This window comes from Phasianus colchicus, chromosome 9 (genome assembly GCF_987193195.1).
Source record: "Phasianus colchicus chromosome 9, bPhaCol1.hap1.1, whole genome shotgun sequence".
NCBI classification, from domain to species: Eukaryota; Metazoa; Chordata; class Aves; order Galliformes; family Phasianidae; genus Phasianus; species Phasianus colchicus.
This window is the reverse complement of record NC_143444.1, coordinates 22,183,956-22,210,848: the sequence shown is the minus strand read 5'-3', so window position 1 is coordinate 22,210,848 and position 26,893 is coordinate 22,183,956. Positions and strand designations below refer to the sequence as shown.

General features: G+C 40.2%; 2 protein-coding genes across 4 annotated transcripts; one reads left to right on the top strand and one right to left on the bottom strand.

Moving 5' to 3' along the window:
* Window positions 1-88: 88 nt before the first annotated feature.
* CFAP57 (cilia and flagella associated protein 57) lies at window positions 89-22,161 on the bottom strand. Of its 3 annotated transcripts, none has more exons than XM_090146515.1 (22): window positions 21,990-22,161; window positions 21,347-21,918; window positions 20,589-20,875; window positions 20,245-20,428; window positions 18,784-18,936; window positions 17,541-17,680; window positions 17,057-17,222; window positions 16,568-16,681; window positions 15,875-16,087; window positions 15,110-15,283; window positions 13,809-13,970; window positions 13,197-13,352; window positions 11,026-11,119; window positions 9,923-10,113; window positions 8,701-8,874; window positions 7,176-7,334; window positions 6,620-6,763; window positions 5,416-5,532; window positions 4,857-4,991; window positions 4,630-4,773; window positions 1,024-1,150; window positions 89-758 (listed from the first exon to the last, which is right to left on the bottom strand). In XM_090146515.1, exons 1-22 carry the CDS (start codon window positions 22,144-22,146, stop codon window positions 547-549), a joined length of 3,975 nt encoding a protein of 1,324 aa, XP_090002641.1. In that variant the 5' UTR covers window positions 22,147-22,161; the 3' UTR covers window positions 89-546. The 3 variants fall into 3 exon arrangements, with proteins under 3 accessions (XP_090002641.1, XP_031456636.2, XP_090002642.1); XM_031600776.2 differs by having other exon boundaries at window positions 21,602-21,918; XM_090146516.1 differs by having other exon boundaries at window positions 21,492-21,918; window positions 21,990-22,136.
* Window positions 22,158-26,893, top strand: EBNA1BP2 (EBNA1 binding protein 2). The gene is made up of 9 exons (XM_031600748.2): window positions 22,158-22,317; window positions 22,407-22,490; window positions 23,690-23,856; window positions 24,398-24,521; window positions 25,117-25,206; window positions 25,420-25,495; window positions 25,750-25,840; window positions 26,156-26,318; window positions 26,617-26,893. Exons 1-9 carry the CDS (start codon window positions 22,249-22,251, stop codon window positions 26,665-26,667), a joined length of 915 nt encoding a protein of 304 aa, XP_031456608.1. The 5' UTR covers window positions 22,158-22,248; the 3' UTR covers window positions 26,668-26,893.

Below are 26,893 nucleotides of genomic sequence, written 5' to 3'. Positions count from 1 at the left end.
CTCCAGCTTGGAATGCTTGATCACTAGCCAAAGTCTGCTTTCACAAGGTAACTGATTTTCAGCCAGTGACCGGATACCTCCTTGGAATAGCAGTGACATCTGTTTTAAGTACAGGTAGACCTTTGTATGGATATAGGCTAGTCAGTTCTGGAAAAATGAAGGATGATATTGTTTTTGCAGCACAATGACATCAAATTAGAATTCTAGCAGACAGAGTTTACAGAGTTGACTAACAATTCTCAACTAGGACACGTTATTTTTTCAAGAGAGGGATGTGTAACTGCCCAAGCATGAAGGCACAGAGATCAATCTTGCGCTAACACAAATGTATTTATTTTTTTCTCTTGGCTCCCTGGCAGCAGAAAGACTTCAGAACATGCATCCTTAAGTGAGAGGCAGGAAAGAAGGAGGGAAGAAAGGTTGGTGTCTTGTGTCCTGAGCAGTGAGTGCTACAGGAATACTTCTAGTGGTAATGCAAGTCTAATCTATGCTGCTGGATTTCTGAGCTTGCCAGGAGAATATAACATAAGGTGTCCTTGAACCAGGTCAGTGTTGATGTGCCTTGCGGCTTCTTTCCAGATTCAGCTTAGGAAGCATTCCATGTAACAGAGGCTGAGCTTCAAGGCCTTGCCCCTTCTCTTGAATTTGCTCTCGTAGATGTTGGATTTCAAGCAGCTGCATTTCTATGATTTTCTCATTTTCCTTCTGCACATTCAACCTTAATACAGCTGGACTAGACAGCATTTCACTGGAGGGAGCTAGAAGATAAAACAGAAAAGACAGAGTAAAGGTCTAGCTCACAATTCTTTGGAATAAGCAAAGAAAAACATCTTTCAGGACTGAAGGAGTACAATTAAGCAGTAATGTTTTGCAGTGTTCACCAGAACATTAAAATGTTATAGGTACCATCAGGCAGATGAACTGAAACAATACAGAGATAATAACAGAATCGTTCACTAAGGTCAAAGAGGGCTTGTGGAATAAACTCTGACAGTATGCAGACACAAATGAAGCATTACTCACCCGTGTCTTGAATTGCTTGTTTCTTCTTAGTTAATCTTAGTGCTGACTGGAGGTCATGTACCTGGGTATGAGCCACTGTCAGTTCTTGTCGCAAGTCATTAATTTCCTTAATCAGACTCACATTTTCCTGCAAAACCAATATACTCTATGAGAAAAAGCACAGGTACTATCTGGTTCAGCAACGTGTCCTTGGGAAGGAAACTGAACAGTATAAAGTCAGTGTAACAAGCATAAGATACTGTATGTCTGTGGAGCTAGAGCAATCAGTACTTCACATATTTCAGATAAGGCTATAGTAGATCTGAAATAAAACATGACACAATTTTAATCACATAAGTTCAAGAAGCTAAAATTTGTTTTGCTTTTCTGACTGCAGCTGCATTCTGAGACATCCTCATCATCATTGCAGTTCCACAGAGAAGCTCAAGAATGCTCTGGAATTGATCTAATTAATTCAGAATTAAGATGTAGAATTCCCATTTCTCCCTTCAGTCTGCATTGTTTTGCTTTTCACTTTTACACCACGTATCTATTCACTTAAATTATCATTATCTCCTTGCGGATCTTCAAAAACTTTTTCTGACATCACTTTCCAACTTCCTTTCCACATTATTAAGAAATACATACAGCATATGGAAACTTGAGACACCTACTGCTAATGTTTTGTTATGAGGGAAAGTTGGCCATGTATTTTTGCTCTTTCTTTAATCAGTTCTTTTTTTTTTCCAATCAGCTTTCAACCTATAGAAGTTCAACCCTCTAATTTTTTTTTTTTTAACAGCCTACCACAAAGCATCTCACTGAAGATTTGTAAAAGTACTAATTAATATAATATGGTTTTCTTTTACACACTATTGACAGCTTCAAAGTCTTCATTAAGGGCAATATGGGCTAATACTAGTGAAGGATGATAAAACTGTTGCTCGTGATTCAGAAACAGAAGAAGCGCTAATTAAATATTTATTTTCTAATTCAACAAGAATGGAATTCTACATTTTACTCTTACAAAGACAGTGAAGTATTCAGAGGCAGATTGTGAAATTTGTTAAGGTTTGAACAGTTGTTCTTGCAAGGGGTTGTGTTGGACAATAAATGCAGGATGAGTAGGTGAGCTTAAGCAGCCTGATCTGAAGCCATTATATTTTTTAGACTCTGATTTGTTTAATTCAAGTCTTAAAATGCAGATGAAATTTAACTGCTATATACTTAGCCCAGAACTTGATGCTGCTATCAGTTAAGATGTTACTGTTGACTTCTTAGCAAAATACATAGTATTCTGTGTGAGGTAATTCCAGCTACTTAGAAATGTCTTGTTTGGCTTGTTGGGTGCTAAAAAGGCTGTTGGTTAACACCGGTAATATTCTTCTGAAGAGGCAGGCTATCCAGACAGATTTAGCTTTTAATTCAATCTTTGCATTCTAACTGGAAGCTTGCACTGCATCAAAATGATCATGTGGTGGATTAAAATAAATGCTCATTGCAAAACTCTTTGTCGTAGGATGTTGCAGCAAAGTAAAAATTGTTTCAGAAAAGGGGCCAATCAGGTGCATGGAGGATGAGACCACCAAAAACAACTGCATATGATATTTGGACACAAACTACAGCCTAGTGAGTCCCTGCAGTGCTGACTGTCAAAGACAGGGATGACACATGATGGAAAAGATGATCCTACAAATACTCAGTTCAAGCAGTGTTACCTCAAGATTTTTCAGTATGTCTGTTCTTATGTATCCCTGTGATCAAAGAAGTCATTACAAATACAGGAGGTTGGAGGGAAAACTAACAGTCCAACAACAGGCAACTGTCAATTGGTAAGAACAATTACAATTATCTTGGCAGTTCTAATCATCTGTTGCAGCAGTTATTAATGGAATATACCTATGAACAGTCACTCAATGAGGAATGCACAGCTCTGAAAATGTAAGCACGACTGAGGAATAATAGAAATACAGAGCTAGAAGGGCATCAAGATGTCATTTACTTGTTCAAAGCAAGCTCTGACAAAAGTTTGTCTAAACTAGTTTTAAAAGTCTCCTGTGATGGACTGGAAGACCACGATAATTCCTGCTGGCTGTAAAGTCTCATTAATCTACCAGACTTCAGAGAACTGCTTTTTCTTTAAAGAAACCAAGCTGGTTAGAACCTTTGATATCTTCATCTTCCAGATGTTTTATTAATTTAGTTTTAATCATCATTTCATGTTAGGCTTACTGGTCCAAGATACTGAGTATTATCATTATAAGCACCATCTGTCACCCTATTCCTGCAAGAGAATTCTTCAGGTTCTTTTCTGAAGCCATCCTGTTTTGTGTCAAAAGGAAACATCAAATTCACAGGAGTGAAAAGAAAATTAAAATAAGGCCAAGGAAGAAGACTGCTGCTGCACGAGCCTGAAGATGCACTGTGATAAATAACAACAAGCAGATGACTTAAGTGAGGACTAAGGTCTAGAGATCCTGAGGAAGCGTAATATAGTAACAATGAAGAAAAGTGAGGGGAAAAGGAAATGCTGACAGAGCAGAAGGAGACTATGGTAAGAAGAGGCTATGAAAGTGCTGTCCTCCCAGGATGTTTGTTGTGGGGCTCCATATCCTCTCATTTCCAGATGAAAACAAACTGAATCTTTGGCCTCAGCTGTCATAAGTTTATCTTGCTTTATGAGGAACAAGGATTCTGAGCAATAGATCTTGATGTGAATTGGCATAATAACTGTGTGTTTCTGAGCTTCCTTGGAAAATCTGGATGAGAACAGCTGAAAGCCCTTCTGAATTCAGACAAGTAGGAATAGACTTATGTGACAAAATAAAGTCAATATTTTTTCTTTCTCCAAAATTACTTCCTAAACAATGCCACATAGTAATTGCAGCTTGGTTCTAAGGTGCAAATTGACAATGGCAGCAATTAAAAATACTGCTTGAAATAAAGTAAGTCCATTAACTACTTTTAAAAAATTCAGGTTGCAGAGATGCCCTGTGTAGCAGAAATGCTAAGTCATAATCTGAAACAGTGACTGAGCACCTGGTAGGAAGACAGGGCCAACCCAAGGGAGCTCAGGTGCATACAATGCACCTGAATAACCAGAAGGGATGAAGCCAGGATCCACTCCTTACCAGATCTCATTTAAAGGTTGGCAGTGGAGGTGAAGGTACCTCTCTGGAGATCCCTGCCTACTGGAGGCATGTCAAAGGTAAGCAGTTTTTCTTCTTTTGTTTCTGTGTCCATGGGTGCTGCATTTGGACTTGTTCACATTTGCTGCAGTCTAGGATTGTGCCACCCTGCTGCTATCACTGTACTTTCTATCACATTACAGTATTATAGCCTATCTCCTTTAAAGGTGGGAAATGGCAGTCAAACAAAAATATCTGCAAAACAGCAGCAATTTCTGGTACTGGAGATCTTGCTCTTTCTGTCCAGAAAATTGTAGGGCATTAGTAGCTCAATGAATGTTATCCTTGAATAGAAGCACTTGAAAGCCGTAGTAGCTCCTGGCAAGGAAGCAAACCAAAACTGTTTTAAAGTTCTAAGAATTAATAGCAGTATGGTGATTGAGGTCTCTTTTGTGCAACTCCTTCCTTCTTCCCTATAACAAAAGGAAAGGCTTGTTACCTGCATGATGTGCGTGTAAGCAGCTTGGTGGATTTCCTGATCCTTCACCACCTTCTTTTTTAGAGCTGCTAAATTCCTCTCAAGATATTCTCTTTGTCTCATGTATTCCTGCTGCAAATCTGTGTCTACCTCTTCCATCTCTACCTGAGAGGGCACAAAGTTTTGCCTCAGTAAATACACTATCATAGATGTTCATCTGCAAGGAGAAGGCAAAGTCTCTAACTCACCATTTCCAATTGCTGCACATACTTGGTGTAGAGCTCACGAATTCCAACCTTCAGTTTTTTATAATCCTGAATGAAGCCCACACAATTATGAAGATCCATTTTGAATCGTTTGATAAGAGCTTCCATATTTTGCTTCTGTAATAGTAATATAGATACATCACAGTAGGCTCTGACACATACAATCTTCCAGAAAATCTAGCAGAAAAGATGAAAGCTAATATATAATTAAACTTAGTTGTTTAAAAATACTTTATTAAAAACACCTGCGGTGAGGCATCTGCCTCACTGTGCTGTTAAATCTAGGAGACTGTGTTGATCGAACTTGGGTATAAATAACTGAAATTTTTTAATATCAACTTGCTAATTTGGTTACAGACTTAGAAGTTTTCTGCCTTAGTCCCCCAATTTATAGACTCTCCTGTTTCCTCGTCTTTGTACACAGCACCCCCAAAGGACCTCTTTGCTCACGTTAATGCTTCTGCAGTGTTACACCCCCATAGCCTTCATTATCCAGGACTGTGGATCACTGCGACCACTGTGCAGTGGCTGTACCCCATACCTTCTGCCTCTCTTTGTGCAACTCCTTATCGGTTGCTTTTAATTTTTGTTGCAATTGTGTGATATTTAGTTTCAACTGTGTATTCTCCTTGTGGAGTTGTTCCAGTTCCCTTTCCATCTGAAAGGAAGCAGAGGGAGGTCATCAAGATTAAGTGGAGACACTGTGAAAAAAACAACACTTAACAGGAAAAATCAGGGACTGGAAATACAGACTTGAGGGAGTAGATCCCCCTCTAGGTTGAATTGCGTACAACACAAAACAAATCAATTTTGGAACAACACTGCCCTCTGCCAGAATACAGAGAAAGGAGGAAAAAATGGGTATACAGTTCCCTTTCAAATTACAGATTTAAGTGATGTGACGCCTATTGATTTCCTTGAGTTGGCTAGGGCTGTACTGTTCTGTCTGAATAAAAATGTGTTAGGTGAAAATAATTAATACTGGAAAGAGTAAGTGCAACAAGAAAAGCCATATGATACTGAAAAGAAACAAATGCATGAAAAACTGTGATGATGTAGAAAAATGAGCAAAAAAGCACTAAGGATGCTACAGCATTTACTGACACGAGAAGATGACCAGAAGAGAGGATAGAGCTTTTCTCTTGCTAGTGTGACATGCACATAAGATATTCATTAGCTTACATTTATTTAAAAGGCTTTCATTCTGAATAAATAGATGTATGAAACCAACCAGGTCAGTGATTAGCAATGGATAGGTCACACTAAGATTTTATCATGAATAAGTTGCCTAAGTGAACTTGCTGCAAGCTAATTATGAAGACATGGAAAGTTTCCATGGATTAGTTGATTAATTCCTAAATTTGCTTTTCTTTGCATAAGTCTTTCTGAGAGGAATTCTCTTCCTCTTCCTCCAGATCAGCAAAGGTCTTGCAAACTCTACAAGGTATGTGCAGGGCAACTATATAAGGATGACATTTATTTTTAAGCAAACATTATATTACACAGTTTTGAATAAAACACTGAAACAGGAACTTAACAGTATTGGTCACTGGCAGCATGTGATGCAAAATTAAATACCTCTTGTGTGGAAATACTTTTATTAGCTGTAAAGCTGTTGAATCAGTGTTCTGTGTCTTAGAAAGAAGTCAAGGAACAAACTGAGGGACATCCATGAGTCTGGCCTGATGATCCTCGTATTCAGCCAAAGGGTTTAGTAGCAGAGGCCTAATTATGGTGTTACTCACCTCGTGGATCTGCTCCTTCATTATTTTGATATCATTTTCACGTGATTCTATTTGCTTTCTAAACTGCTCTATTCTGTGATCCAGTACAAACTTGAACTTTTCCAATTCCTGGTTTTTCTTTTTTAGGTCATATATATGCTTCTCCTGGGAGAAATACATACAGAAACTTGAATCAGACCCAGAGCTCTCAAAGGTCCTTAAGGTGAGGTGTGAATATGGCATGGGCAAAAACAGCAGTCACGTGTCTAGTGGAAGTCTAGACTTCAGTCACAAATCTCACTCATACTGGGTGGGAAGCAAGGGAGTAAATAATACAGAGATCATGGATAATCCTACAAACCCAGAAATGGGGGATGAGAAACTCAACACCCTATATTGAGCTTCTGAAGGAAAGCTTAAAACATTAAGGTCCCAAACTAAAGACTTTGTAAATTCTTGAAGTTAAAACTGAGTTTCCTGCACATCATGTTAACACAACACCATACTGCTAAAATAATTACTTGTATTAAATTAAGGGAGGGAGACAATGATCTCAGCCAACTGTCCAGTTTCTTACCTTTTCTTGAATAGTATTAGTTCTCTTTTCGATATTTGTGTTCAGCATTGAGATGTCCTTCTCCAATGACTTAATTACACCTTCCAGATTCTGCTGTTCCAGTTTCATGTCCTCAATGTCACTGTTTCGTTCTTTGAGCTCCTTCTGTAGGCTGTTCAACTAAAGAGGCAAACAAGGAAGAACTTACAAGTTGTTCATCACTTAACCACCATATTCTAAGATACCTTGCAGACACTGCAGGATGAAGGGTATCAGATTAATAGGTAACAGGATTTTAATATCATTTTATGAAGGACATGTAATGTTCTGGACCATCTAGAAAAAAGTAAACAACTGAAGGACAGATGGACATATTGTTGGGAAAACAGTGAGAATTAAGATGGGCTTTGAGAAATCGTAGAGGCACATTTCACCAAAAGATGAAGAGTTACAAACCATGTGCAGAGAAAACAATCTCAGCAGATGTTCTTTAAAAGCAAGAAGGAGGTGAGGAGAGTAGACAAAGATTCACATATAAAAATGAACAAAGCAGCTCCGATTTCATGTTGATTAATAGAAAGCAGTTGCTTGACTGAAATTGATCGCTGAAATGATTGAGAAATCTCCATAATATTGATCCATAATAGTCTGAATCTTGAAAGCAATGAAAAAATGAGCTGTCTTACAGTGATGAACTGGTATTCAGGAGCAGAAGGTGTGTGGAGGTTATGCCTAAGTGTCAGCTTCAAATAACACTCAAGTCATGGAAAATTACTTTGAGCCTCCCTTATACAACGTGATTATATGTCATAGAACTCTAACGATGACAAAGGTAGGCTGATAGGGTACCTGATTCATATTCTTGAAATCCCTGTCTTAGTGCTAAGTCCTGCAAAGCCAAGAAAGTCAGAACTGGGAAATGGTGCTGGACAAACTGTGAACACCCACAAAGGTATTCCCAGTGTCTAAAAGGCATAAGAACTGACTCACAGAACCAACATAAAAGATGTTATGCAGTCAGAGAACCTCTATATCCTTAGGAAAATGTAATATCCAGCTAGTGAAAGAGCTGAAGTTTCTATGCCTACTTCAAAACCCTAGGAGTAAGAACAGTAAAAAATGTTGGTATGTACAAAACACAACGTGTACAGCATTAAAAGAAGCAATACAAGTGTTTTTCTAATATAGTAACATATCAGATCTTGGAAAAATTAAAAAGTTCATTTGTTTCCCATCATAGGATGAACAATATTATTGTTTATGATTTCAAAATATGGACCGTAGAAGGAAGTGTACTAATAACACATAATAGCACATCTTCTCTATCATCTATCTCTAAGGATACCAGCATTCAATCAGTGCACAGCTTCTTCTGCCCAAATATTCTGAAATATTCAAATGGATATAGAAAGGAGCAACGGTTCTCAGATGAGAATCTAAATATTTACAAAATATGTTAATAGGTCTTGACACATCATTAAACTCATTCAGTCCCTGGCAACAGGTCTCCATGTGCAGAGATGATCCTATCACAGATAAGAGATACCCTTTTATTCATGACTCCTATTTCTCCTTTCAGTTGCAGATTTGATTCCTTTTCTTCTACAAGCTGTCTCTCATATTTAATTTTGATATCCTGGATTTCTCGGTCTTCATCTTCTTCAATCTGTTTCTTAATTTCTTCATGTGCTTGAAGCTGCTGCCTCATATCCTCCTCTGCCTGCAGTAAGGAAAAGCAAACGTTAGAGATGGCAATAATAGATGGCCAATAAGGAAGAGGTGAATTCTTTATTGCAACTGTATTTCTCCTGGGAGGGCCTGTATTTAGTGGACTCTTCAGCTTCAATTGCAGCAATAGCATTCAAACTAACAAGTTCTAAGGGGATTAAAGTCACTTTAAAAACTGTTAAGATAAACACCAAAAAATCTTCTTAAGACTTAGATGCTTAATGTTAAGATGACTACAAAATAAATTAAAAATGTATATATCTGAAAATCTAGCCAAACTAGCAAACTTGTCCTCACAACAGCAAATGCAAACCTGAGTAACAGTTGAGAAGACCTTTCTAAATTGCTGTTTCTGCTGCGTTAAGGACAATAAACACTCAGCTTTGCATCAGTCTCTGTATTACTTTCTTCTCACGTTCTTTCCTGACATTCTTTCCAAGTTGGTGTTGCAACACAGGGATGCAAACAGTAACACTTAAGGGATTTACTGACCTTAGTTATATCTGCATCAGTCATCTGACTTGCCCTATTTAGCTAAGTCTTTGACCTCCAGGTGCTGGAGTTTCACTTAAGTACTCAGGGTATTCCTTTTTCCTGCTCAAACTATGCAGGCAGGAACCTCAGGGACTTGGTCATTTCAGTGAGCAGGAGCCATAGAATTCACCAATTTAGAAATGTTATCTCTTCAGTAGGACAAGGTGATTTAATCTTTATCCAATTGCAGTAACTTCTAACCCACATTAATAAAAAGGAATTCTTAGATGTAGGAAACAGAGGCAAAGCTGAGAATATCCAAGGACATTCTTCTCAGCAGGCTACTGAATGCATGAAGCCCAAAAAAGTTGCTAACTCAGTTAGAGTTTTCCTCATTACTATTCTATCTGTCAACATATCTCTTTCCCCCTCTCCCCCCGCTCCCCAAGGTTACAGCAGATTAGGAATTGTGTGGAGGGTGGCAACTTTCCCTCCTCTAGGGAATATTTCATCACAGCTGGAAATAAAAATAGTCAACAATTCAAACTGCCAATCAAGTTTCATACCTCCTCCAACAGAAGAGATTTCTCATTAAGTTTCTCCTCATAATAATCTGTTAGCTCTTCTAGAGCCCTGTTTTTGCTTTCCTGCAAATTGTGCAGTTGTTTCTCATATTCCTCTTGCATCCTTTGGGAGTTTACTTGCAGCTCCTGGTATTTCTCATTTTCCATCAACAGTTTCTGGTTACTGTCAGATTCTGGAAACAGGAAACATATGGAACTGATAAAACTCATAGAAAAGAGAGGCATATCCTATCCTTCTACTATTGTCAATGTCTTATTTTCTACTGTCTTTTTTGGCAGGCGGTTGCAATAAATTACATTACAAGCAACTCATCACTTTCCTTGTCAGATATACAGGAGTTTTAGGCTCTACAGCCATACAAAATTCTACATCAGAAAATCATCTCTTGGGTTTCCTGCTCTTCCTTTTACTTTATCACTTCACTAATAAAGCCTGCTCTAAAATTGCCATTCACCTTCCTCAGCTGTGTCTCTGAATATTCTGTTGTATCCCTGCAGAATGCAACAGAAAAAAGTTTCAGCTTGAGTAAATTCAAAACCTGCACCAAAATCCCCTAGTCTACCATTACAAAAAATAGCAGTCAATCTAGGCATTCCCCTGAGAATGCCAGCCATGACAGAAATGTGTAAGCACAACTGCTACAGAGTGGACTTGATATTTGGTAGTAATTTGCTGTATTTCTGTTTCATCTTGATTAAGAATCTGGGATCCAGGAATTTCCATGTTGTACACACTGTACACTAATTAGCCTGGTTGTTGAACAGTAAAGCATCACAAGTCTTGTACAGTGAGCAATAACTGAGGAAATTACTGATCTCAGAAACAGAACATCTAAGATAAAATGCCCATGTGCATATTCTTCTGGTCACACTTACAGTGTAGTTTAGGCAAACTTTTGGTCTGCTCTACCTATATGACACACATGCCTTTTTTCCTTTTATCCTGCACTCTGATAATCCCTGCTCATCACATTACTTGCGGGTCCAAATACTCTGTGTTCTTGCACATGGTGATGAGCACAAACACAACATAAACTAATGCATTTCCTGAAGATTCTAGTTACAAACACTTATTATAGTCTAACCTAGGTCTCGCATCTCCTTGGCATGTTTATTCATCAGATCAGATAGTTGAAGCTGGTGTTGCATTTCCTGATTGTCTTTCTCTGCCTGTAAAATCTGGGAGGGAAAAAAAAAACAAAAACAACAATATAAAAGAAAACCCAAAAGCTTAAAAATAAGCAAAACAGTCTAAATCCTTTGTATTTTTGCCAAGGGTGGGGAACACATGCGCAACAGAATGATGTTTGAAATTTCTCACTAAAAGAGCATGCCATGTATTATTAAGCTGAGTTGTCCCAGAGATACACTAGGAAAAATTACAATACTAAGGAAAGCTAAAGGAAAGTTGCAAATAGAGTTCATGTAATACAGGGCATTGTATAATCCTAATCTAACAAGAAAAGTTTGTGAGTCACAAAAGCCTCCACTTTTCTGTGTGTGCCTGCTTGAGGAGAATACGTAGTTCTGCAAATTGTTGTTCAGATATCAAAATCCAAGCTGCTCACTTGGAGCAACCTTGAAGTCCTAAAGCACTGACATTTGCATGGAATGACAAAACTAGGCAAAAGCAAGGTTTGAATGCCATTTCCTTGCATGTTCTACTACCACTGCAAATTACTTAATCTTCTAAAGAGACACAAAGAACTGGAAAAAGGTAAGTGAGAAAATTCCCAGAAAATTTGGAAAGAACCACCACAGGTCCTTTTTTTTTCTTTTTTTTTAAACATTCTTCTCATAAGAACTACATGGCTTTTGCATAAACAAAAATATTCCATTTGCCTACTGGACACAACAATCAGGAAAGTTAGTCCCAAACATGCCAAAATTGTTATTTTGTGTCATCTTAATACACACCGATCCTCATAGAGGAAGTACAACTTGCCTGAGTAGAACTTTTATTCACCTTCAAAAGCATTTGCTTGCTAGCCTATAATCAAACTGCCTAAAGAAGTTTCAGTGTAGTTGAGATAATAACAACTCTGAAAAGATCTGAAGAAATGCAGAAGAAAACTGGCACAGGTAAAATGCAGTTAAAGGAATGAATATATAAGATGTGAACAGGTGACCTTCTTAAAGGTTAAGCTATATAAAAATAAGAAAAAATAGAGAAGTTTAAACTATGACTATTTAAATGCAAAAGAACAATGAGAAAAGCCTGAAAGCCTAAGGAAGAACTGGAAGAAAACTTCAAAATCAGTAATTAGATTTCACAAAAAAATCAAGATCAGAAACTCATCAGAATGTTGGCAGAGCCAACAGACAAGAAAGTTATAAAAGGAGCACTTTGCTAAGACCATAGAATAACAAAACTGATAAGTACCTCAGCAAGCTTTCTGTCTGGAATCTTACTTTATGCAGAGACAAACTGAAATACTTTCTGAAGGGACTACGTACAACTCAACAAAATAAATGCTAGCAAATCACGAAGATTGGATAATATTTATTGTAAAATGTATTACTGAAGATAATAGAACTGAATCATAGCATATATGGTATGTAATCTCTCACCTCAAGCCATTTGACTGACAGTGAAATTGCTATTGCATCATCTCCATTCTAACTCTAAATAGGGTCCTGAAAATTACAGATCAACCATGTGGTGTATGCACTGGATAGACAGAACAGAATTAGTAGGCACATATAAGTAAGACACCGGGAGAAATTATTATGGCTTTTGTCTTTCAGTGAAGCCCTCCCTCATGACCACAGAGAAATCAATATATGAAACAAACCAAGAATATGAACAGGAAAAATCCACAGGATATAGTTTAATTCTGTTTCCAAAAAGCATACAAGACACATCACTGAGTGTTCTTTGGCTGCTAAGCAGCCAAAGCATAAAGAATAAGGCAGTAAAATGAACAACCGTAGGAGGTCCAAGTTGCATATGATAGAGCTTTTAAGGCACAGTCCCACCTCTACCTACAGGTGATAGATCTTACTGATCCTTGGACGCAGGCAGAAGTTATTGCTGAAACTCTTTTCTCCCAGGTAGCCTCTTGCTTCCCCTCAGTACTTATAAGATAGTTGACTCAATAATAGGTTCATGCTTTATAAATATCAGGAACATCTTTGTTGGATAGGAATGTTGCATTCTTCAGATGCCTTGTGGCATTCATACATACATAATGCAAGCTTGAATTTAACTCAAAAGGGAAAGACTTAGTATTTGGTACTGCAGTATGAATCATACCTGGTGTTTGTTTTTAAGGGATTCTAGTTCCTGAGTGAAAGTCTCTTCTAATTCCTTTATTTTTTCATGACAACTGATGTCCTTGAGACGTAACTGGTAATCGTTTTCAGTCTGTAGCTCTGACACACGAATCTGCAGGTCTAGTATTGCCCGATTCTATTAGGACATGGATGAGAAGATACTTTTAACAGAGAGATTATTTGCCATTAGCAACAGTTTGCTAAGGATGCTTTAACTATTTCTGAAAGATAATCTTAGAGAATTTTCACCAAGACAGACTATTAAGTTTCAGAAACAAGTTTCCTTTGTTATTTTACAAGATGATATATAAAAATGCAGCTGATTCTCCACCACATTAAAACTGTCTACAAGTGACTAGAGAAGGTATTAGAGAAATGTCAAAACTCTTTTCTACATTTGCTGTTCATACAGTGCTGTTTGCATGTTAACACTCAGCTACTTGCTGTAACCTCCTCTTATGAAGAAAGTCACACAAGTTCTTTTAGGCAAAGGGCCATACAGGCACACTTAGTCACAAACATCTTGCAAATGTAATTCACAAACTGCAAACTAGGAATCTTATGGTACATATGCACAGGTTGCTCCTCCTACCTTCTCTTCTATATCAGATTTCATGATCAACACCTCCTCAGCATATTCAAATTCCTTTTCCCTTTTCAGTATCTTTCCTTTCTTACTATATACTTTCCAGAAGAATATAGAGCCATCCTCTGAGGCGGTCAGCAAAAATAGGTCATCGTTTGATACAGACATCTTAGAAGGAAGAGACAGTGACATTGTTTGATCTTACATCACATTTTGCTTCCCACCCACTTATTCTCTGTCATTTCTACCACAGTCTACAGTGGAAGTATTAACATAGCCCAACATCCTCTATTCCTGCTCCACCCAGGTCCAGAAAACATCGGAAGGGAATGAAGATCCAGAGGAACTTGTGAAGACACTGGAACCACTTCTGTTCTCTAAGCTGTAGGAAGATTTTAAAAACTTGAAACAGACAAGACCTTCTAGATAGTCATAGCACAGACAGGCAATTCATATAAAAATTCCAAAGGTCCTAAGCCTCTTTTCTCTGAGCAGTTGTTTGAGCAACAGATGGTTAAATCTTTCTCTTGAATTTGCATAAAAAGCTCACTGAGAAATATCTAGTAATAGCTGCAGTCATCTGTTTCAGACCTCCTCTGAATGCATAGCTTGGCATAGAGTACTTGGGAGCTGACACAGCTTATGAGCGAAGTGGAAGTATGGTTCTAGTAATTGCCTAGTATGTAGCCTAATGTTGGATTGTGCAGTTACAAGTCAAGGTGCTGTATTTGACAGTGATATTTAGAACACCAAAATCATCAGCAGTTTTAAGAAGGCAGAACACATGGGTTCCCAAAAGTGTACTGAAATATTTCATGGTTGGAGCTTCCACTTACCGTGTCCCCATCTTTCATACGTTCTTCAGTAGCCTTCTAGAAACACTATAATTATCAGACTGGGTATTGCAATCTCTTGTTTACCCTGGCAGCAAATAACTTAATGCATTTATCTTGTTCCTCCTTCCATTCTCACAACAGACTTTCAAGCCTACATAGTTTTATCTTCCTCTTTCCAGAAAGAAATATAACAAAGTTCTCCATCAGGAATATGCCTTGTTATGTATCCTGGTGCAAGCCATCAAGGAGTACTTCACGACTTAATCATTTTTATTTTTATTTTTTTAACCAAAACCTGCTTGTGTAGTAATGCCTATTTCTTAAGACAAGACTTCTGTGAATTCTCTAATCTTCACTTTCCACAAGCACGCTCAACCTTAGTTAGAACATATTATGCTATGAAAGGGGAAGGAGAATTGTTGCTAAATGAGTTTAGTACAATTGGCATAGTAAATAAGTATTCTGTGTTACCTTTGTAACAGCACCAGAATGGGCTTGGTACTCATTGAAATCCCTGCACAAAGGTAATGGGTACTTCATAGCTCGTACTGTCCCCAGAGATGTACCAACAAATACCATGTCACCAGAATGAGAAACAGCTACTGCAGTATAAACAACATCAAAGGCAGGCACTTCATGCTGGACCTAAAAAAACCAAACCACAAAGAAATGTTACCACCACACTACGTTAAGTTTCCCAAAGCTTACTGCATGAGCAGTTGTCATATTGCTGCCTGCAGCAAAGAAAGCAGTTAGGAGAATCTACATGTCTATAGGAATAAAATCATTAATGATAGTATTGAACTTTATACGTGTGCAGTCTTAAAATTTTAATCCAAGTTCCACAAGTCAATCTCTTCCGAATAATGAAATGCTTATTATATTCAATTTAGCATTGTTCTTAACAGAAAAATAAACAACCAAACCAAAACAAAAACCCCTGTAGTCTATAGAGATATATCCAATACTGGAACTAATGTTTCAACAAAAGATTTGATACAATATTGCAAAGTTAGTTTGCTGGATTAGAAGATTTTAAGGTAAATCAAGGTAAAATTAGAAAGATAAAAACTACAACAAAATCTCAAGTTTCATGGTGAAGGACGTAAGAACACTAGAAAACAGTCAGCAAATACTATAGCAATCAAGAATGGGTTCCATGGATGATAAGAAAACCAAAGCATTAACACCCTCCCTAAAGAACTTAGCAAAATCCCACAGCACAAGTTAGCTCACCGAAGACTCCGAAATTTCTTTGAGAGTTTGGTCTGATCCAACAGCAAAGACGACTTTGGAATCAGAATGCAGGGCAATGCTGCTGTAGATGCAGGATGTGAGCACACACTCCATCTCCCTTTTACCTGTTGATAAGTTCCACTCATACACAGCACCATGTGTGTCACAGGAGAAACATTTTGAATCATCTGCACTCCATTTAACTGCACATATCTGGCAAACGAAAAACATTCAAGGGAGACAACATGCAAGTTACTTTAATGGTAAATCCACAACTACTTTGGAATCTCATTTCTAGGTTTTACTTAAAATAACTTTGATGTTTTTCAGCTAATTCCATTTCAGCATTTAAAAAAAACCAACATTTCAAATTACCTTATGATCACACTGACAAAAAAGCTCATTTCTATAATTTTCAAAGCAGTTCATAATAAGCAGTTCATTTTATTTTTATACTTCATAATTGGGATATTTTTCCCCAGTTCAGCTATCTGCAAATCATTCTTCACCATAAGGACAGACTCTTCAGATTTATGTGGTACGTACATACGCTAAGTAGGAAAGCTGACTTTTGTATTTGTAGCACTAATTTTGGGGTCCCTTCCTGATCAAAGATTGTACTTTACCTTTTCTAAATGCATCTTAAGAACTCATACCTTAATGAGTTGTAGTGTTTAGGATTTGTTTACCAACCTTCCCGCTATGTCCTTTTAAATTATTAGTATTCTCAAAGGTGGTACAGGAATAAATTTGAATCACATTTCCATTAACTGCAGCAAAAAGATGGCCTCCATTACTGAATGAGCACTACAAAAAGAAAATATCCACACATTAGTGTAGATGCAGTGGATATAAAAAGTCATGCAATGAATTCCAATGACATTATCTAATATCTGAACACTATACAAGAAGAAAGCTGCATGACGTAATCAGCCTTTTACCACTTTCACAGTTGGTGCTTTCCCCTATAAAATTCAGTCCTCTGGTATTTCTGACCAAACCCCTTCAATGGTTCCCAGGCCCACAGTTACACATCAGTCCAGGCTCATTTTCCAATAGTTGGAAACGTTCTCTTTTCTTTTATATCCTAAATCCTACTAGGATCTATCAGACAGGATGCTATCTTCTGTCATGTTCTTTCCCCACTCTGCTCCCTAGTCTCATGCTTGAATCATTCCTTACCTCTCTACACTCTCTCACAGGAAAATCCTTGAAAACATGCATGTCCTCATACAGCACGCTTATAAATCGTAGTTTGTCAGAAAACCCAACCAAACAGAAAAGGCCAGTGGGGTGAAGTGCTACAGTGTATGCTTCTTCCCAGAACTCCTTATACAGCTCCAAAGTGCTGAAAGAGAAAACCACTGTGCAGAATGGAACAGTGCAAACTCCCTACAAATGTTCCTGGAGATTCTTTTTCCAAAACACATTACAAGTTTACCACAAACCTTGCATAATAGAAAATGTTTTGGACTATTGGCACTACATTTTAAAGGCACTGCATATCCATACTGCCCAAAGCATGTCAATAAGACCATTTGTATCCCACACCACATAAGACTTTTATCAAAACAACTCTGTTATTCAAATGAAATTGATGCTGCTGACTGCTAAACACAATATATGAAAAAGCAGGAGGTAATAACAAACAAAAACAACTCTTTACTTTGTCTTGTAATTCCAGACACGAACAGATTTGTCCAGGGAACAAGTAGCAACAATGGGTCTCCGAATACAGACGTCCAGACCCGTGATTGAAGCAGAATGTAATGGGAAATGTAGATATTCAAAATGACTTGATTCTTCCTGAGAAAAATGATAACATTAAAAAAAAAAACAAAACAAATGTTTCCCTGTGGGCAGTAAATCAGGTAAGAAATCTATCATAACTCAGTGTACAGTAATCAAATAGGTATGAGGAAACCATTTCCTCTTGTCACTGCTCCTGCCTGAACATCCTTGAAACAGAACAGCATTAGAATCATTTTAACATTATAATTAATTATCAGGAAAAGTGATGCAGGGAATATGTCAGCACACAGATCGCATACACCAGTGAAAGCAGATCATAACTGGAGGTGTCCAAATAAACACAAGTTAGATAAATAAATAAAAGTGGACCTGAAAGGACTCAGATAAGATCTTGTGTTCTGACAGATATTTAAAAACAATTACGTGCTGAATAATAAGCAAATTAATCAGGATGTTTAACTATTTCATGCTGGATATGAAGCACTGATGCAATTATAGAATGCATGCAGAAAAAGATTCCATAACTGCAAAACCCTTTCCTATAGAGATCTTTTAAATATTACTTTATGCAGGTTAGTATTTAACTTCATACAAGTCAATTTCATTACACATTCAACTCCTGCCCTTGTATTATTGAATTCCTTCAAAACAAGGAATTCTTTTTATGATGTTTGTCCTTCACAAAAAAGTTTCACTTCTAACTAGAACTTCAGGAACTATTATTTTAGAATCAGATTAGCTTCCCAAGGCTGTTTCAGCTTTACTATGATGTTAAAGTTTCTGCGTCTTACAGTATAGCATAAACTACTACAATTACACTAAAAATCCCTCAGTTAAAACCTTACTTAAGTGGTCTGATAGTGACATACATCCTTAAATAGTCTTAGCAGTATCCTTTATCACTCTACTGAATAGCATCTAGTGTGCATATAGAGAGGTATATAGAGAGGTGTTTCCACAAGAGGCTACTGAAATACAGAAATACAGCACTCAGAGAAGCACACAGAGCACTTCATAGACATGTTTCAAGGGTTCAGAGCCTAGCTGATAGATTTCAGGAGAACACATCACAGAAGGTGACACTGAAGGGTCTGTGCCACTACAACACATCCCCTACTGGATAAGTTGGTTGTGGAATGTGTAAAGATTGCACTCACCTTCAAATAATCTGTGGAGGGCATAGTAAACATGTAAAGCTGATTTTTAGTTGTGCTAACAACCATGGCTTCCTCAGAGGGGCTGAAGCATATACAGGTAATGTCCTGTCTGCCCAACAGTTTTGGCACAGTGGTGAACAGGTCCTGAGGAAGCTGCACAAGAAATGCATCCAATGGGGTATTTCAGGTCTCCATGTCCTAGTAGTAGACATTCTTGCACTCACACACACACACACTTTTGCTGAAATACCATCGTAATAAGCATATATGCAGTATCAGTAAGAATATTTGGATAGCAAATAGCATAAAAGTACTGCCAGGCAGGGAATAGCATTCAAGATAACCTAAATGTGCCTTTAACATCTGAGCATCAGAGGGTATGTCAGCAGTAATCTTAAGCACTTGAGTTAAAAAACAAATTGGTATCAAAAAGACATTAAGCAAAAAAAGTAGAAAGTGATAGAATAAAAACTGCCTGGAAACTGTGATCTCAGAATAACCATTATTTGTACTTATCATTCAGGTAATTGATAATACCTGAATTAGTGGCATCCTATTCGCAAAAGATTGCTGGTCAACAGACCACATGAGCTACGTCACCAAAGACTCATGAACTCCTCCTCTTCTAGACCTGAGGTCATGTGTCCAGTCAGCCAGTGGATTCCAAGACCCACCTCTCAAATCCATGAGTTGGAGGCAGGCACGTGCAAACCATATATACGCCTATATATGCCTGGCAGAAAGTCTCTTGTAGATTTGAGGAATAATCTACTGTGGAAGCAATAAGCTGGCTGACAGTAGAACACTGTTATAAGAAATTTAAATTTCTAGTGTAAAAGGTTTGGAAGTTGATGAAGATTTACTAAGTATCCACAAACAAAAAGGATTTTGATTCCCTTATCTAACTTGTAGGATCTCACACGTAGGAAAGATATGACCTTTCAGGCCCAGAATGTAAAGGCTTGACCAGATCAGAGTAAAATGCCCTTATCCTGATACCATAGTAAGTCAATACACACAGCTCCTATAGGACAATTAGAAATCTTATTAGATTACTTAAGAGTGCATATGTCTTGCTAAAGCCATAATAAATATTACAAGGGAAAGATGCATTGCCTTGGAAAAAAGCAAACAATCAGTCTAGTTTTTCGTAACTGATGTAGCCTACTTCTTAGCTCCAATGCCTCTATAAATACAAGTTTCTTAAAGGTTTCCAGAAGCTTAGCGACCTCAGCAACCATATTTCACATATAGGTACATGCAGAGCTACCTTGCAAAAGTTCATCTGTCACTGAATTTCAGTGTGAGCTCAGGCAAATGCCTTCCTTTTTACAACACTGGGGCACTTAGCTCATGCTGATAATGGACTTAAATGTTGTGCTCACTATTATTAATAATTGAATCAGAAGCAAAAACAGGCCTCTGCTTTGTAATTGCTTGCAAAAGCTTTTTTTCCCCTACCCAGATTTCTTGACTCTCCTTGTAGACTTCCTTGTTGTTGGTCTTCTCAAACAGAAGAACAACTCCTGGGCTAGATGAACATGCAAAGCCTTTGGAATAAGCTACAACGGCAGATATTTGAGGCAGAGAATCCTGTAGTGAACCACTGTCTTCTGAGGTTGGTTCACCAGAGACATCAGAATAACTGCAAGCAAGAAATGTATAAAGTCTTCAGAATAAAAGAGACAAAACAAAAATGTTTATTAGCAGCATCAAAAATGTTATAACCTATTCATAAACTGGACAAGAAAGAAGTGAATGGCCTGCAACAAGTCTTCATGCACAAGTATTCTGCAAAGATTTACCTCTCATAATGTTTTGCTCGTGCACTTTCTTCTAGTTCCTTGGGTGGTTTTCTGTATTCTACATCTCTCTGCCAGAGCAGCTCTCCAGTTTCAAAGAGGAAAAGTTTGCCTGTGGCAGTGCCACATATAATTTCCTCCTCAGACAGCCAGGCATGGCACAAGTAGTTTTGTGGCTCTCCCTTTTGTAAATTTGTCTGCTTCAAAGTTCCTTCACTGTATTTAAAGAGTTTAAAAAAGCCATTTCCAGTAACACAAATCTGTGTATTGTCTTGAGGACTAAAGCTCACCTATGGAACAAGAGAGAGAAATTATTTTACACAGCTATGTTCACTTTCAGGAATTATCATATGCAAGTATTATACCTGTTCTAGTGAGGTACGAGATACAGGAAAATAAACAAGGAAAAAAGGTTCACAGAAATGTAGAAGAAACTAAGAAATACACTTTGCACTTCTCCCTCTTTTGGAACTGTGCATATCAGTGTGACACATGATGTTATGGATACATTAATTCTATTAATCTAAGAAGCCACCTGAATCACAATCTAATATGGAAGAGGGAGTTGTCTCTGCCCTTCAGGATCAAGCAAGGCAAAAACACATCTTCACTGCTGATTACCAGGTTTTCCAGGTAGAAAGGCACCATCCATTCTTAGAAGTCAGAAGAATTTCTGTATTTCGGGAAAGGCAAACCTTACCCATAACATGTTTTAATTTGTGCAAATGGGTGTGTAGTGATGAATCCAGTGGACTAATCACCTCGATTCCCAATAGCAGGACAGCAGGAGTAGCTAGACATGACTTTTCATGCTTAATGGGACTATAGGCTGCACTTGTCTTCACGGTCACTCTCCTCTCGCCAAGAACTGAGTTCACACGGCCGGCCGTTTGCTCGTAGACGTACCCCAGGAAAAAAAGGCAGCCACGGTCCAGCCCGTCCCCCTCCCGTTCGCAAGCGCCCTTCAAGTAAGGAGCCGCTCTTTCCTGCTGCCGGCTGCCCCCAGCGGCCGTTACCTGGCAGACGCCGCCGCTGGCGGCCTCGAGGCGCACCGCGGCCAGCAGCCGCTGCTTCTCCCACAGCCACAGGGCGAGGCGCGCCTCGGGAGGCCCGGTGGCTGCGGCCAGATGCCGGCCGTCGGGGGAGAAGGCCAAGGCCAGCGCCTCTCGCGCCGGCAGCTCGGCGGCGGTCAGCGTCCTCCGCCGCCGCGGCGGCCCCGACGACAGCTCGTACACCGTCAGGGCCGGCTCCTCCTCCGCCGTCTCGGAGACGGCCAGGTACCGCCGGCTGCGGCTGACGGCCAGCGCCCGCACGCCCCGGCTCTTCTCGCGGCCTGCGGGGAGGAGAAGGGATCGGGTCGGGTCGGGTCGGGGCCGGCGGCGGGGCCGGGCGGGGTGCTGCCACCTGGGATGAACTCGTGCCATCTCTGCTCCGTGTGGAACTGCGCGAGGGCCGCCCCCGCCGCGTGCAGCACCAGCCGCTCCTGCAGGAAGCAGACGCCGCCGGACACGCCGGGCCGGCAGCCGAACACGGCCGCGGGCTGCGCCTCCACCGACGCCATGACGCCTCCGCCGTCGCCGAGGCAACCGCGGCTCCGCGGCCGCCGGAAGTGACGGCGGCGCGCGTGCGCGTGCCCGGAAGCGGCGGCGGCAGAAGCGGCGGCATGGAGCGGCGCGGCTCCGAGTCCGACTCGTGCTCGGATTCCGAGGGCTCCTCGCTCTCCGACTCGGAGGTGAGCCCGTCGCTGCGGCCGGTGGCGGCACCGCGGCCCGAAGCCGCCTTAGGGCGCGGCGGCCCGGTCTGAGCGCGTTCTCTTCGCAGCTCCAGGAGGCCTTCGCCAGGGGCGAGCTGAAGCCGGGGCTCAACGTGGTGCTGGAGGGGCGGCCGAAGCAGTCTAACGACGTGGTGAGGGGCTGGAGTCGGGCCGGGGGGGGTGGCAGAGCCGCTGGGGGGTTGGGGAGCGGGAATGGAGGGGCGTTGCGGCCTGGAAGGTCGGGTCGGGCCGCGGGGGGAACTGCGGCGCGTGGAGGCGGGCAGGAGCTGCGCGGAGACGTCGGGGTTCTGTGCACGAGAGCTCAGCAAAGCCGGGGTTTGAACCTGGCGGGGAATAACCGCGTGTATCAGCGCGGGTTAGGGGCCGAGCTGCTGGAAAGGAGCTCTGCGGTGCGTCCTGGTGGACGGCGGGCTGGCTGTGAGCCAGCGGTGTGCCCCATTGGCTCAAAAGGTTAACGGTATTCTGGAGTACTTTAAAAAGAGCGTGGGCAGCAGGGCGGGGGAGGTGAGCCTCCTCCTCTCCTCTGCCTCGGTGAGGCCGTGACTGCAATGCTGTGTCTAGTTCTGGGCTCCTCAGGTTGAGACAGACAGGAAACCGCTGGAGAGAGACCAGCAGAGGGCCACAGAGATGATGAGGGGCCTGGAGCATCTCTTTTAGGAGGAAGGGCCTGGGACTGGTCAGTTTGGAGAAGACTGGGAGAGGATCTCATTAATGCTTATAAATATCTAAAAAGTGCAAGTCAAGTAGATGAGACTGAAAGGTGAGAAGGGCCTCATAAGTGACAGTAAAAAGGCAAAAAGGCTTCACAGTGGTGGAGAATAAGGGGGGTAAAGAGGGATAGTTAGTTCTACATTCTTATTTCTATAAACTTGTTAGAAAAATAAGAGATGGCAGACATGTCAAGACCAGGCTCTTCTTAGTGGTGCCTAATGGCAGGGCAAGGCTTATTCTTTACTTTGTGGGTGCCAGAGCACTGGAACAGGCTGCCCATAGAAACTATGGGGTCTGCTTCTCTGGAGATATTCACAACCTGCTGAACACTTTCCTGTGCAACCTGCTCTAGGGAGCCTGCTTTAGTGAGGAGTTGGATTGGATGATCTCCAGAGCTCCCTTCCAGCCTTCTGTGATTGACCCTGTGTACTGACCTGTGGCCTTCTTCAAGAAGAACGTTGAGGTTTATGCTTTCCAGCCTGCATTGCTGTGATAATTTGGGGAATAACCAAACAGCTTCAGAGGAGTAGCCTATTTTGTGACCTGGATATTCACTTTTGCCAAACTTAAAATGCTATTTGTGTGTCTGATTGCTCAGAGCTGTGCTTCCCTTTTATAGGACGGTTTGAAGCAGTGCCTGTCTGATTTCAAGCAGAAACTAGCTTGGGTAGAAAGGCTGGATGTGACATTGGATCCAATTGCAAATGCTGTGGAGTCTGTCTCACACAGTGATTCTAACAAAGATGCTGTTGATCCTGAGAATGATTTCCAGAGAGAGATGAGTTTGTAAGTGTAAAAAGAGATTCTTCATAGGTTTTCTACATACTGCTGCATGCCTGATGTCTGGTTTCACATGAATGCTATAATCTATCAGTGGTATTGCTCTTGGCCCATCTTATATTACATTTGATGATTCCAAATATTTTGCAAAATAACTACAAATAAGTGCTAATATATTTAAGCTGTTTTGTGACAGGAAATAATTTCTCCCCTTGCAGCAAATTTCCATCCATTGCTGAAAAGTGTCTTTAGAAGTCTCTGAATTGCAACCTTATGATTTTGAAAGAGGGTGGCTTTATCTGTGTGGATGTGTAATTCTCTTTGCTGTGTGTTTTACACTATGATGTGTAAAACCTTAGGAGAAGGATACCAGCATTAATGTTGTGCTGGCACAAATTGCTCTAGGTAGCACTGAATGATCTAGAATATGAATGCTGATTGAATTTTGTTAGATCCTGGTATCTTCTACCTTACATGAAGAGCCTGTGTCTGTGCTGTGAGCTGCCTGGTGCCCTGTCACAGAGCTGCTCTTGTGCTGTCTCCCCAGTTACAGGCAGGCACAGGCAGCAGTGCTGGAGGCCCTACCGAGGCTGCGTAAGCTCCATGTTCCTACTAGAAGGCCAGATGATTACTTTGCAGAGATGGCCAAGTCAGACCAACAGATGCAGAAGGTATGTGCCATGAGCAATAGCTTTCATTCCTATGCTGTGTGTTGGTTTTAGCCAGTGTTAGGTATTAACTGTGTAGTCTTTAATAGTTGCCGTCATCTCTTTGACAAAGGCCTGCAACATTTGTGTTTGAATTCTTTTTGCAATAGGAAATTTCTTCCTGTACAGGTATTTCTGTGCAGTGTAGGGACTTCCACAACAGGCTGGAAGTGTAGAGAGTGGTTTGTGTCCCACATACGAAGAAGTCTCAATTTTTGACATTAATTGTATATGTAACAGTGATTGGGAAGTTGGTTGTGTTTATTATTTGCCATAAAACTTGCAGTGAATGGGGGCATTAATGTGATCCTTTTTTTTTAATTTTTTCCCTAATTTATATTTGGTCTATTCTGTCTCTCAGTGGTTTTCAGTTGTGTGTGTTGAGTTAAACTGTAGCAATGATTATAGAGAAATTATCTGATTGAGACAGATTTTCTTTTTGCATTTGGTGATACTGTTTACATAATTACTGATTTCAGAACTGCACAGGTGTCTTAAAGTTCTCACACTTTCCTTTGCATTACTCATTAATATTTTTTCTTTTCTAATCCCTAAAAAGATTCGGCAGAAGCTTAAGAGCAAGCAAGAAGCGATGGAGAAGTCTGAGAAAGCAAAACAGCTCCGTGCAATGAGAAAATATGGCAAGAAGGTGAGGAGGAGCTACAAAAGGGACCTGTTCATGATGAGAATCTAGAGCATAAGTAAGCTTAGAAAGTGGGATTGCTGGAGGCAGGATGAAGTGGAATCTCTCTGGTCTTTTGTCTAGCTGCCTTAACGGGAGACAGTGGTGGGATACCAGGGCCTAAAGAAGGTATGGAGCACCAGAAAAAAAACAACACTAACATTTTGCCTCTTTTCTCAGGTACAAACAGAGATTCTACAGAGAAGGCAAAAGGAGAAAAAAAAGATGTTAAATGCAGTCAAGAAGTATCAGAAAGGTAAAGTTAATTTGTCTAAGAGACTAAATGTACAATGGGAATAGTGATGTGTCAGGAGTGTAAGGCACTGTGATATGTGTTGTCATCTCTACTGCTGAGCAATAAACTTGAAAGGTTGCTGCTATACAGAACCATACATTTGTGGCAGAGAAAATCCTTGGTCTTCAGCGAGGGTGATTTGTTGCTATCATTTAGGCTGAATATTTGGTTTCTGTGGTGGTAACTGAGCAGCTGTTTTGTCCTTGCTCTTGCAGGTCTCTCTGACAAGCTGGATTTTCTGGATGAAGAACAGACTTCATCTCAGGGGAATAAAAAAGGCGGTGCAAGTCAACGAATGAAGAAAGGGTGAGATTAGAAAAGAAAGATATTTAAAGGCAGAATCTCTGATTTTTTTTTCAAGTTTTGTAGGAGTTCTGTGTGACAAGAAAGCTGTGTAAATTACTGTTTGTGAAAAATGAGTCCTGAGCGGCTTTCTATCCCTAGAGAGGAGAACTGTGGCCTATTGGAGTACAGACTGGAATGTGCTAATTTCTTCTTCTTTGATCAGAGGGGAAACTTTTATGAGAATTGATGGGAGTCTGTCAGCAGATATTTGTTTCCTTCTTGAGGGCTTCCTGAGGAAAGGTGCATAAGTGGTGATGCAGCAGAGTTGTTTTTCAGACCAAATGCCAAAAGACGATACAAGAATCAGAAGTTTGGTTTTGGTGGAAAGAAAAAGGGTTCGAAGTGGAACACAAAGGACAGTTTTAATGATGTATCCAGCTTCAAGTCAAAAGTGGCTCACAACAAAGGCCCAGGAAAAGGAGGAAAGAAAGCTCTCAACGTAAGTAAAATGTTGAGTGCAAGTGATTGTTGTTGGTTGGAAAGACCTCCCTGGTCTGGGAGGGACACTTGAGTATGTGATGAGTGCCTCCAGCATCTGGAAATAACATGATTTAATTGTGGATAGGGCTGGGGGCAGTAGTTTGAGATTTGAACAGGGAAATAAGTGGGGGACTTAGCAAGTACTGTATGTTGCCACATGCCCCAAAAACTCCTCCTCCAGAGTTACTTATACTATGGAGCTAGACTAAATTCTGAGGACATGAAATTAAAGATTAGAGTTTATTCTCTCTTTGCAGAAGAGACCTGGGAAGAGAGCACGGCAGAAAATGAAGAGCCGAGCAGGCTGAGAGGACTGTGCTCCCTGGGGGGGATCCTATGTCTTTGTACATTGGAAGGTGTTTCTGCTGTCTTCAAGCAGCTAACTTGGAGCAACCTGAATGCTTCCAAGTGGCAAGAAACAAGTCAGTGGAAATTAGTGCCTTATTTCTAATTTGTTCCTGTTGTCCATTTTGTTGAAGAGTTGTTTGGTACTTAAATGTTTGGTGTGTGAACATATTAAATAATTTACACAGA

Excerpts from the sequence above, each read along its gene's own strand:
- EBNA1BP2 (XM_031600748.2), top strand. The coding sequence starts at position 22,249 with ATGGAGCGGCGCGGCTCCGAGTCCGACTCGTGCTCGGATTCCGAGGGC. Across the intron at positions 23,857-24,397 it reads TTCCAGAGAGAGATGAGTTT|TTACAGGCAGGCACAGGCAG; the intron begins GTAAGTGTAAAA and ends CTGTCTCCCCAG. Across the intron at positions 25,496-25,749 it reads AGTCAAGAAGTATCAGAAAG|GTCTCTCTGACAAGCTGGAT; the intron begins GTAAAGTTAATT and ends TTGCTCTTGCAG.
- CFAP57 (XM_090146515.1), bottom strand. The coding sequence starts at position 22,146 with ATGGCGTCGGTGGAGGCGCAGCCCGCGGCCGTGTTCGGCTGCCGGCCC. Across the intron at positions 16,088-16,567 it reads TAAAAGGACATAGCGGGAAG|ATATGTGCAGTTAAATGGAG; the intron begins GTTGGTAAACAA and ends TTCGTTTGCCAG. Across the intron at positions 13,971-15,109 it reads ATTCTGGTGCTGTTACAAAG|ATGTCTGTATCAAACGATGA; the intron begins GTAACACAGAAT and ends CTTCCTTCTAAG.